General features: G+C 42.3%; 1 protein-coding gene across 1 annotated transcript in view; it reads right to left on the bottom strand.

Annotated features, from left to right (window-relative positions):
* Positions 1–12,545, bottom strand: part of jam3b (junctional adhesion molecule 3b) — a 40,575-nt gene that overhangs the window by 4,785 nt on the left and 23,245 nt on the right. The window contains exons 2-4 of the mRNA XM_024393783.2: positions 974–1,042; positions 711–824; positions 335–487 (exon numbers count right to left, since the gene is read on the bottom strand). Of these exons, the coding sequence (XP_024249551.1) occupies positions 335–487; positions 711–824; positions 974–1,042 (336 nt within the window). The remainder of the gene's footprint in view (positions 1–334; positions 488–710; positions 825–973; positions 1,043–12,545) is intronic.

The raw sequence follows: 12,545 nt of genomic DNA, 5'->3' as shown, positions 1-12,545 counted from the left end.
TGTTATGAAGCATAACTTCCAAAAGCAACAAGGTTTAAGACTAAGCAAATATTTTGGCAGTGAAATTATGAGATGCATTAAAGAACTGCATCGCAAATGACTTGGCAAACATGCAATTTCAGCTAGGTAGTGGCAATTCTTCCTTCCCCAAACATGCCATTTCAGTCATAGCCACAGGGTGATGTATCTTTGTGTTGCTGTAAAGTCTTAAATTTGTTCTGGCTTCAATATTATACCACAGTTTACTTTAGTAATACAACTAATACTGTGATTATGGTGCAAAAAGCTAGTGGTGTGTTGAGTAGATGTGAGTTGAAGCGGCTGATATACCTACCTCTTATGACAAGGTTGATCAAAATCTCATCAAAGGTTTTCTGGTCAATTGGGGCGGTGACTTCGCAACGATAACTGGCTGAGTCTGATCTTGTGGCATTGGTTATCACTAATGTTGCAGGCTCTCTGATCCTTGCTCTGCCCTCCAAATCTCCTGCAGGAGAAAAAAAACACACTAAGTTCCCGCTGATTTAATACAGACATAATTGATGAGTATAGAACAGAATGTCATTCCCTTATTAGTCAGAACTGCTGTTTGTAAAGCAGGAATTATTTGTTTCTGTAAGATGATCAGATATTTTTTTTGTCCCTTTTGTGTCACTAATATTGATATTAGTGAAGATGACATTGACAAAGCACTCAGTTGAGTCTGTTACCTGAGATCTTCTTCTCAAAGTAGACATAACTGGGCTCCCCATCCTTAATTTTCTTCCATTCGATTCTGGGGTCGTTTGTGGAGATGGACTCTATCAAACAGGACAATTCGATAGCTACCAGACGAGAAGAGAGGAAATTAGATGCAAGGCTTTCAAAATGAAGAACCAAAGGATTGATGTTGTTTGGTGGTTCTGGTTCTTTAGTGTCAAGTCAAAGTCAAGCACATCGGTGTATTCATTACGACATCTCTATTGGCTCTTACATTCAAACTCGTTGGCCCATGGCGCATCATTCGTTGTTTTCAGAATCACTGCCAACACGTTGAAGTAACCTGCAAAACAGGAAGGAGGAGGAAGAAACATAAGTCTCACAGTCACACAAACTTTGCCATCACACTGATGATCTCACAAACTACGTGCGAGCTGTGCCTGTTTGCCGGGCTATGGTTGGTGAGCTCGCTGTTACGCCCCCATTAAGGTTGTTTCTAACCAGTTAGCTCATCCAAAATTCCAGCAACTAAATTAACATCAATCCCCTCGCCCAGTCTACCACCCCACCCAGACGCATTCTTCATTCTTCCCAGTGTACCATGGCCTGGATCTGTTACCTTCCATTTTTAGTATGGCGGGGCGAACCAACGTGGATTTAAGGGGGTGGCACAGTTTCTACGCACTGTGAGTAATTGTGCAGGGAGGCGCATGCCCTTCTCGGCGCGAGCTCTCCCATGCCAGTGGCAGCCCAGCAGCCTGCCCGGCCCATCTCTCTCTCTCTCCCTCTCTGGGCCTGACGCGAGTGCCCATGTGGCAGTAATGGGCCATGGGAGTGGGCACTGCTGAATCATCCCGACAGGCCATTCCTCCACACATGCATACCAACCCAGTCACACAACCATGAATAGTCTCCCTGAGACTCAGATGATGCTTAGGCTCAAGTAGCTGCTGGTCAAGGTCACAGAGGCTTGGTCAGTTAGCTCGAGTGAACTGCATGTCAGTGTCAATGACTGTCCTACTAGGGATAGTTCACTCAAATTACAAATGGACATATTGGTTTCCTTAACCTGTAGGGCCGGGACGATACCAGTATCGCTATATTTTTTCCATGGAAAAAAATGCAAACATGAAGCAGACCTTACTCTTTGGTCTGTTAAAAACCTCCTATATGAATAATATTGTGTGCTATAGCTTGGAAAATAAATACATGTGACTGGATGACAACATAATGTTTGTTTTCAACATTAGGGCTGTTTTTCAAAAAAAGTTCAATCTGCTTCGTGTTTTATTTCCTTATCGCGATACTCGTTCTGGCCCTAGTAAGCACTCTATGGACAAGGTATGCCAGCAATCCATGCTTTGGTTTAGTTTCTCTGGCACTGTTTCCAAATTCCATTCAGGACATGGTACCGATATTAGCATTTTTCACACATCGTATTCAAATCATTTGTAAGTGACTTTGTGGCGCTTTACTATCAATTTTAGATGCTTTCGGATGATTTGGACATGATGCACCAAATATGCTAATATCGGTACCATGACTTGAATGGGACTTGTGCCACAAAACAGTGCTAGAGAAACTAAACCAAATAATTGATTTCTGTCATACCTTGTCCATAGACTGCTTACAGGGTAAGGAAACCAATGTATAATCTGTGTGAACTATCCCTTATTATTTCCTGCATTGTGTGCCACTCCCCACTGCCAACCCCTAACTTTACTGTTCCACTCTATTAGATTGTTTCTCCTGGTGATGCACTTTGACTGAGGCCAGTGGCTACTTCACCTGACTGAAACCAATAACCAACTCCAACTCTGTGGGCGTTTTCATTAAGTGGTTACCTCCAGGAACCTTGCTGATCCAGTAACCCGGCTTGGCGTCCCATTGCGTCCCAGCTCCCCATCCCTGTCTAAAGAAAGAGGCCTAAGTGCCCCTGTCCATTAAAAAGACAGGAGCACATTTAGAGCCTTTTACCGGCTGAGTTCACCGGGCCTCTGCTGACACAATGAATTAGCAAGACACCACACAGTTCTTTCACACAATAAGGCGAGTCTGCGACCTGAAGAGACAAGTCTGTCTGAAAGCATAAGGTTACAGATCCTTTGGTAGACCTTTCCCCAGGAAACTCTCCTCACACCCAGGCATTAGTAGGTGTATTTCCTGTCCCCCTCACCCTGGTCCTGCTAAGTCAATGTCAGTCTCATACCAGTTCCCTGCTAACTATCCAAAGCACGCATGGGTGTGGGAGCTGTTTGGGGTCGCCCTCTAAAGCAGACTGGGTAAGCTGCTTACCCTAAGGTCTCTGAGATCATTACTAGACCACAGCTTGTTTACCTTATGTCGTCAGTTTAAACAACAGGCTATACATTGTCCCACGGGCTGAAAAAGGCGAATATTCACCCGCTTAACTTAATATAAGATTAAACATTTAATGAAATGTAAAGTTCAGGAGTGGGAGTTTGGAAAGGAAGGACTATAAGTAACTCTTTAGTGTAGGCCTTTAAAGCTTTAATGTTCCCCCATTGCTAATGTTAATTGCTATGAATCTTTAATAGCAATATTTTGGGTTTTGTCTCTCGAGATGTGATCCATTTCATACAGTTCTAGTTAAACAAAGACAACACAAGTTAGGCCCTGAGATAAAAAGTTCTACATTTATATATGTATATACAGTGGCAAGAAAAACTATGAACCCTTTGGAATTACCTGGATTTCTGCATAAATTGCTCATCAAATTTGATCTGATCTTCATCTAAGTCACAACAATAGAAACACATAGTGTGCTTAAACTTAATAACACACAAATTATTGTATTTTTCTTGTCTATATTGAATACATAATTTAAACATTCACACTAGGTTGGAAAAAGAATGTGAACCCCTAGGCTAATGACTTCTCCAAAAGCTAATTGGAGTCAGAAGTCAGCTAACCTGGAGTCCAATCAATGAGACGAGGCTGGAGATGTTGGTTAGAGCTGCCTTGCCCTATAAAAAACACAAATTTGAGTTTGCTATTCACAAGAAGCTTTGCCTGATGTGAACCATGCCTCGATCAAAAGATATCTCAGAAGGTTAAGAATTGTTGACTTGTATAATGCTGGAAAGGGTTACAAAAGTATCTCTAAAAGCCTTGATGTTCATCAGTCCACTGTAAGACAAATTGTCTATAAATGTAGAAAGTTCAGCACTGTTGCTACTCTCCCTAGGAGTGGCCGTCCAACAAAGATGACTGCAAGAGCATGGTTCAGAATGCTCAATGAGGTTAATAAGAATCCTAGTGTCAGCTAAATACTTATAGAAATCTCTGGAACATGCTAACATCTCTGTTGACGAATCTACGATACGTAAAACACTAAACAAGAATGGTGTTCATGGGAGGACACCACGGAAGAAGCCACTGCTGTCCAAAAGAAAACTGCTGCATGCCTGAAGTTCGCAAAAGTGCACCTGGATGTTCCACAGCACTACTGGCAAAATATTCTGTGGGCAGATGAAACTACAGTTTAGTTGTTTGGAAGGAACACACAACATTGTGTGGAGAAAAAAGGCACAGCACACCAACATCAAAACCTCATCTCAACTGTAAAGTATGGTGGAGGGAGCATCATGGTTTGGGGCTGCTTTGCTGCCTCGGGGCCTGAACAGCTTGCTATCATCTACGGAAAAATTCATTCCCAAGTTTATCAAAACTTAGTCACATGTCTGTGGAACTTGTTCAGTTTATGTCTCAGTTGTTGAATCTTGTTATGTTCATACAAATATTTACACATGTTAAGTTTGCTGAAAATAAACGCAGTTGACAGTGAGAGGACGTTTCTTTTTTTGCTGAGTTTATATATATATATATATATAAAGCATTAAAAGTGACATGGCATAAATGCAGTATGAAACAGTATTCTCTAACAATACTTCACTGATTAAAAGACAGAAATATACAAATTGTAGGCGCCAGCATTGCACAATTAGCTGTCAAATTAGCTACTGTATTTGTAAACTGAAACATCAAATAGTTTTGTCAAAGCCTGCATGTCATTCACATATTCCACAATATTAGAGGGACAAGTTGAAAGTGTTCAGGTGGAAAAAATAGAATAGCTCCACGTAGAAAAAACGCATTTGCTTGTTTGGTAACTCGCTAATTCCTCTGACAAGCCCTTGCAGCCATGGTTATGTGGCTAAATGTATTTTTGAAATGTCAACTCCTTGATTGGAATAGTCACAGAGGGAGAGATTCTCAACTGAGAAAATCAATTCTATAGTAGAATTGGTGCAGAATAAAGATGAATATCAATCACCACTTTCCTATATATTTCTAGCTATATGCAATCTTATTTGCACAACTACAGACATTTCTTCCCCCCTCAGAGTTCAATTATGCAGGTATGTAGGAGTGTATGTTAATGAGAGAATAATATAGGCCAAGTATCTCATGGTACAGCATGATAAAATAAAACAAAAACCTGTTGATTGTGTGCTCATTAAAACAAAGCCACAAAAGCTTACCTAAATATATCACTTTGCACAATAGTATTTTGTCTTTGATTTCACCAAACAGCTTTCTTTTTGTTTTGACCAGCTAATGGACTAGCTTAGGCAAGCCCCTGTTCCATCTTCCTTGATAACTCAAGACAGTATTAGGTGCAGGTTTGGTGCTTAAGTGAGCTTGATACTCCGATAAAAGGTTGTGAGGTTTGCCTTAGAAGCAGCTGTCCAGGATAAAGGGTGCAAAAACCCTAGTCAAAATGAATAACTTTAAAGTCCCTACATCCAGACCACAATATTAAAGTCAAAACTCTCTTGGTGAGTGCAGAAGGCAGCTTTTTAAACAACACACTAAATAATACTGTGAAAATATACTGTCCCTGACAAGTCCCGATGTTTGGTAATTTACACACAGTCTTGTCTGCAAGCAGGATGGCTGAATTCTTAATCATTTCCCAGGGTTGGCAGGTGAGGCTAGATGAACAAAACAAGAAATGGAGCAGATCCAGCAGGCCGGGACCTTGGTTGAACATACATCCTCTTAACAATTACATTCTCCTGAGCATTTGCACGACAACAGATGGAGCTTTCCTGATGGGGGCATTAGCGTAGAGGCGGCAGTGGCCAGGAAAGTGTTCGAGGACTAAGCGGCAATAAGGAAGTGATGACTGTGCACTGTGGGACAGGTGTCTCCTGTCTCTCTTCCCTTCCCCTGTCTGCCTCATTATGACCTATGACCCCTCTGTCATCCTGTCTGTTCTATCTCTCTCTCTCTGCCCTCCCCTGAGAAAGCATGATGCATCCCCTAACACCTGCGTCTGAGAGGCTGCTGTAGTGTTTCCCACTGTCTTCATATACAGTAGATGGCCAGGTATTTGCGGTGTGTGTGTGCCTGTGTGTGTAGTTTAAGCCCTCAAACCATGCAGGTGCTCCGTGACCTACATTACCCTGTCTTTCCTTCTCTCTTTCTCGTCTTCCTGGCAGGGCACAGCTGTGTGCGATCTGGCAATCTGCATGGAAGTATTTTAATCTCCCTCGCCCTTCTCAAGAAGGACGGCTGGTTCTTCTTGGTAATCTTAGTGTAATGCCCTGATAAAACCCCAGGCTTTGCGATGCTGAATAAAACAATAGATGAGGGACTGGAGACAAAAGCTATCCCTTGGCTTCGTTTATACACAGATGACATGGATGGTAATTGAACTGAGGACGAGAGAATGGATGCCTGCATGTGAATTGGCTCCTAGCTTTCTGTGGTGTTACTATTGGAAAAATCAACAAGATTTCCCCTTCTGCTAGTAAAAGAAAGTTATAGAGGAGTGTGACGTCATAAATGGAGGGGTTCATTAAGCTTCCCAGTGAAATCCCCAAAGTAACAATTCTGCCTAGCACCTCCGCGAGATACACCCACGTCCCTTTAAAAAACGCAGACATCAAAGTACCTCGTTTTGCAAATTATCTACTAGTTGCTGTTTTTCAAAGCTTTATTCATGTGAGGCTACACCCCTTTGGAACACACACGTGATTAGCGATCACATGGGACTTGGAAAATGGGCAGAATCTGCTTTGACACATCTCGTCAGTGAACATTGAGCACATCCCGTTCATTCAGCAGCGCATGAAGCAGATAATATTCCTTGTTATTTTTTAACTGCTGCATTGATTTAAATCCCCCAAGAGGAGGGCTGTTTGTTCGCTGAGCAAGTGGTGCCCACGGAACAATGCATTATCCTCCTCACTCAGCGACGGCAATTGGATGGGATGTGTTTTTGTGCTCTGCAACTTCCACTCCGTATGTGGATTGTGTTAAACTAGGCTCTATCCCAGTGCTAAGACATATACAGTCCAGTATAACACTCCACAAGACTTAAGAACTCTTCTCCCTCTGCTGCCCTAAAAGGCTCTGCAATGCTGCATGTCGTCCATGGTGTGTAGTGGGTCACACATTCTCCAATTCAACCACCCGGGTAACTGCCCTCCTGTACCTCCACAGTATCTTGGCCTGGAGAGTGTTTTACTTGTAGCTGAGGGAGTCTATGTGAACACTTGGAATTTATTCAAAGAGAGTAAATATTTATCTTTGCAAGCAAAACTAGGTTACAGTTTTTGTCACCACATACTTGAACACAGAGTTTTCTTTGGTCGGTGCTGCAAGAAATTAACTGGCAGGCCCCTCATGAAATGTGCATGCTAAACCAGATTGTGGTTTGAGTTACATTTATCCCAGAAAATCCAAATGCTTTCACAAGACTGTCAGACAGGATAGTTTTCAAAAAATATATTTTTTAAACATTTTACCCCTGGGCGATGCCAATTCTCACTTAGCTTAGTTGCTAATCTCTATCTGGATGCAAAGCCAGACTAATGAATTCATAAATGGACATTTACATTCCATACAGCATAAGCTCCTTGCTAAGAAAATATTTTGCACTGATTCCAAACAAATCATGCTCCAGTTTCCACAGTTTCTGTACCTAAACATCCAAATTCCTAGACTTTCTTCCCTTACCCCACCAGTAACCAGAAGCTCTGGTGGTGACCCACCTGTTTGTGTGAGCTGGGGAGAAAGTGGCTGAACTGACCTCAAGTCCTCTGTGAAAATAACAACCTCTAACAACAACAAAAGGAGGGACTGGTTTTAGGGCTAAGCTCGCAGGCCAAGTGACCGCAGGTTGTGTGGTCACAGCTGTGGTCATCCGGCAGTGGTGGTCACTCTCGCCAGCTGACTTGTCTGGTCAACTTTCTTATCCCCCCTCACCCCTATTTTTACCCTTCCACCCACAGTTTAACATTATGGGATGGGGGGATACATAGTGGCGAGGGCACACTGAAGCCTCTTTACATAAGCACCGAAGATTACCACCGTGGGCCCACTATTACCATACCAGAAGTCTTATGTTGAATTTTCATCTCTTTTCTTTGGCCTATCGAAAAGTGCCACTTCTGTTCTTATTGAATGACACTAATAACCTCTGGTTTCAATAAAACACTGAATCCATCTGTTCATCCACCAAGCTTGAGCTCTGACCAGATATTCTGAAATGAAAGGTTTGTCTGCTGTCACAGACAGTCACAGATATGAAACCCAAGGAGCAGTAACAGCATCTGAGTAGGCGGCAATCAAATAAGTAACCCTAGGCAACTAAAACAATTTGACTATTGCAGTGATATGCTGTGATAGCACAATATGCTGTGTTAGTGCCCTAAGATTCTCATATCTTTGTGCCTTATTATCTCGAATCACAGTTTGACGCTAGACTTGCCTTGCCGTTGCTGTTTTTCTCTCTCATCATAATTGCATAATAGCTGAACAGGCTACAGATGGCACCGGCAGAAAGTCATTTTGTATCCAGAAGGCTGGTGTTGCTAGTGGATACCAGAGCTTGGAATTCCGTCACATTGGCTGCATCTATATGATGATTGAAACAGTCCCTGGATGATTGTCAACTGTTGTGAAAGGATGACAGATCTGCTGAAAATGCGTACAGGCAATCAAATTCAAGTTTGGAAATGTACAGGAGGAGCTTTGTAGTCTTCCCTCATTCCAGTGTGACTAAATATAGTGCAGTTCAAGCAAAGATAACGCAAGCCTCAAAGAAAATGCCTCAGATACTCCTTCAGCTGCCGAGCAAATGTCACCAGGCTTGATCTTAGAGAGGAGGGCTGAGTGTAGTGACAGTGCAAGAGAGCAGCAAACTTCAATTGTATGTAAAATATCATGCGAAATCAAACGATATCAAATCAAAGGTATTTGTCACATACACATGGTTAGCAGATGTTAATGCGAGTGTAGCGAAATGCTTATGTAAGAGACCTACTGCTGAGAAACTGCACTATGTATGTGTCTAATGGTACCTGATTAGAAGTTGTGGCTGTGTATCTGGAGTGAGCTCATTTGCATTCCATCTTTTCCACGTCGACTCTGACACAGTTCAGTGTTACCGGGAAGGGCTCTTTGTGTATTCATTTATTCTTAATTTGTGTGGCTGCAATAGGCCCCACTCTATGATGCCTGCTATTCTAGGGCAGCCCTCTGTCCCTTTATGGCAGGGATGGAGCCCTCTTGATCTACACAGGTCAAAGACTAGGCCTGACTAGAACCACTGAGAGAGTGGAGGGGGTAGTGGGGGTGACGGTGTCACTGAATGCCTTGGAAGCTGTCACTTTGTTTCAACATTAACGTCTGCATTTGGTCCGCTCTCACTTTGTCCTCCAGTGGAGTATTTACTAACTCACAAGACTGGTCTACGGAGTGGTGGATGGAACTTTCGCTCTGCCAGCTTTGGACGGGATCTAATCTTGCTTAACTTTAGAATAAGATGTGTCAAGTGCTCTAAAATGTGCTATTCAATTGAGTGCAAACATTTTCTGAATGATCTTTGAGGAGAATATTGCCACCCACATTCGAGTCATGCGCCCTTTCTTGTTTCAGTATGACAATGCCCCTTTGCACAAAGCAATGTCCATACAGAAATGGTTTGTCGAGATCGGTGTGGAAGAACTTGACTGGCTTGTACAGACTCCTAACCTCAACCCCATTGAACATCTTTGGGATGAATTGGAACGCCTAATCGTGCAACATCAGCGCCCAACTTCACTAATGCTTGTGGCTGAATGGAAGCAATTCCCGGCAGCAATGTTCCAACATCTAGTGGAAAGCCTTCCCAGAAGAGTGGAGGCTGTTATAGCATCAAAGGTGGGACCAACTCCATATTAATACCCATGATTTTGGAATTAAATGTTCGACGAGCAGGTGTCCACATACTTTTGGTAGTGTATCTTCACTCAACAGACCCTCTGTATACATAGACTTGACAGTTAGACATCTCTCCTCACAATTTCAAGCATTTATTGTTACTTTTCTCCATAAACTATTCTGCTGAGCTAAACTCAAAAACACAGGCCTACATTTCCAGTATGTAGGCTATTGCCTGTCTTGTATTAAATGGCAAGCATACTGTTTATATAACTGCCTCTTAGGTAATCTCTCCGTATTCGGGCTAAGTAAGCACCTACCTAATCATTGCCAAGGGCAATGTGAAATTCAGGGAATCCTGATAACATCAAATTAAAATCAAATCAAACTTTATTTGTCACATGCGCTGAATACAACATTTGTAGACCTTACCGTGAAATGATTACTTACAAACCCTTAACCAACAGTGCAGTTCAAGAAAGAGTTAAGAAAATATTTACCAAATAAACTCAAGTAAAAAATTATAAAAAGTAACACAATAAAATAACGAGGCTATATACAGGGGCTACCGGTACCAAATCAATATGCGGGGGTACAGGTTAGTCGAGGTAATTTGTACATCAATAAAACTATGAGAGGGTGATCTGATGACAGGTAAAATAATCTAAGCTTGGAGCTGCTAATAGAAATATTTATATCCAGGCACAATATTTACACAGGAAGCATTATAAGGGGGTATGAAAGTGAGAGTGGAGAGGAGTGGTGCGCCAGTTCGACATGCTGCTATGCATAAAGTGAAGCTGCCCTGCTATGGGTTGTGTTTAGCCAGTTTTTGAGTCAATTCTGTAATATGAGCCAGTGTCAGTGCATGTTAGTGATGATGTAGTGGATAATCGGAGGCAGCAGGTCTGTGAGTTATTCCTCAGTAAGTAAGAATAGGTTAGCGTTTGAGAAGCCTTGCGGCTATTTATAGTGGCTGTCAACACCAGGCTGGGCCCCCACAGTTTTCTAATTGGTTGCAGGTAAGTGTAGCAGCACTACATCTCCTACCATTTCACAGGCAGCTGGGGAAGCCTTGGCCATCATCCCTTAACAACATCAATTGGTGGCTCATTTTTCAACCCCAGACTGGCCCCAGTGAGATGCTGTAAACGCCTCCTGTCAAGGCAAATCGAGGCATAAAGCAGAGGGGATGGTGCCCCTGACATGGCACTCCAGTGCAAACAATATGACATGCCACACATTTTGGACAACAAAATAAATCGGGGAGCTCTCTGAGACCGTGGTGGGGTCTTAAGAGATCCAGGGGCCTAATTCAGCCCAACACAGCGTTTTTGGGGCAGGGGACAGAGTCAATCCTATGCTCGTAGCGAAGCTCCTACCACGAACATCTATGTAACATCAGGTGCCAGAATTAGCTGCTCTCTGCACAGATGGCATTGGCTCTTCTCGCTGCAAATACCTCGCATTCTAGTCCAAGCAGACTGACCTCTTCCTTAATCCTAATTAGGAATGTAATTTCCACCGCAGCCTTACCAAGTGCAATTAAAATAAAGGTCTTTGTGTTGTGCCGAGAAAGGGAAAATATCCTTTTGTGGGTTTTAATTGGTTTCTGTGTGAAATATTATGGTCAAGAGATGGGCAAGAAATTCTGATTGTGATGACATTTTGAAATATAAACTCAAGCAATGGGGTTTAACATGGACATTGCTTGTGAACTCCATAACTCTTGCCAGTGTGTTCATAACAATACACAGATACAGTTGAAGTCGTAAGTTTACATACACTTAGGTTGGAGTCATTGAAACTTGTTTTTCAACCACTCCACAAATTTCTTGTTGACAAACTATAGTTTTGGCAAGTCGGTTAGGACATCTACTTTGTGCATGACACAAGTAATTTTTCCAACAATTGTTTACAGACAGATAATTTCACTTATAATTCAATGTATCACAATTCCAGTGGGTCTGAAGTTTACATACACTAAGATGACTGTGCCTTGAACAGCTTGGAAAATTCCAGAAAATAATTTCATGGCTTTAAAAGATTCTGGCTAATTGATATCATTTGAGTCAATTGGAGGTGTACCTGTGGATGTATTTCAAGGCCTACCTTCAAACTCAGTGCCTCTTTGCTTGACATCATAGGAAAATCAAAAGTAATCAGTAAAGACCTCAGAAAAAAAAATGTAGACCTCCAAGTCTGGTTCATCCTTGGGAGCAATTTCCAAACACCTGAAGGTACCACGTTCATCTGTACAAACAATAGTACGCAAGTATAAACACCATGGGACCACGCAGCCATCATACAGCTCAGGAAGGAGACACATTCTGTCTCCTAGAGATGAACGTACTTTGGTGCGAAAAGTGCAAATCAATCCCAGAACAACAGCAAAGGACCTTGTGAAGATGCTGGAGGGAACAGGTACAAAAGTATCTATATCCACAGTAAAACAAGTCCTATATCGACATTGTGGGTGTGCTTTGCTGCAGGAGAGACTGGTGCACTTCACAAAATAGATGGCGTCATGAGGAAGAAAATTATGTGGATATATTGAAGCAACATCTCAAGACATTAGTTAAAGCTTGGTCGCAAATGGGTCTTCCAAATGGACAATGACCGCAAGCATACTTCCAAAGTTGTGTCAAAATGGCTTAAGGACAACAAAT

Source organism: Oncorhynchus tshawytscha, linkage group LG30 (assembly GCF_018296145.1).
Source record: "Oncorhynchus tshawytscha isolate Ot180627B linkage group LG30, Otsh_v2.0, whole genome shotgun sequence".
Taxonomy (NCBI): domain Eukaryota; kingdom Metazoa; phylum Chordata; class Actinopteri; order Salmoniformes; family Salmonidae; genus Oncorhynchus; species Oncorhynchus tshawytscha.
This window is presented reverse-complemented; position numbering and strand designations above follow the sequence as displayed.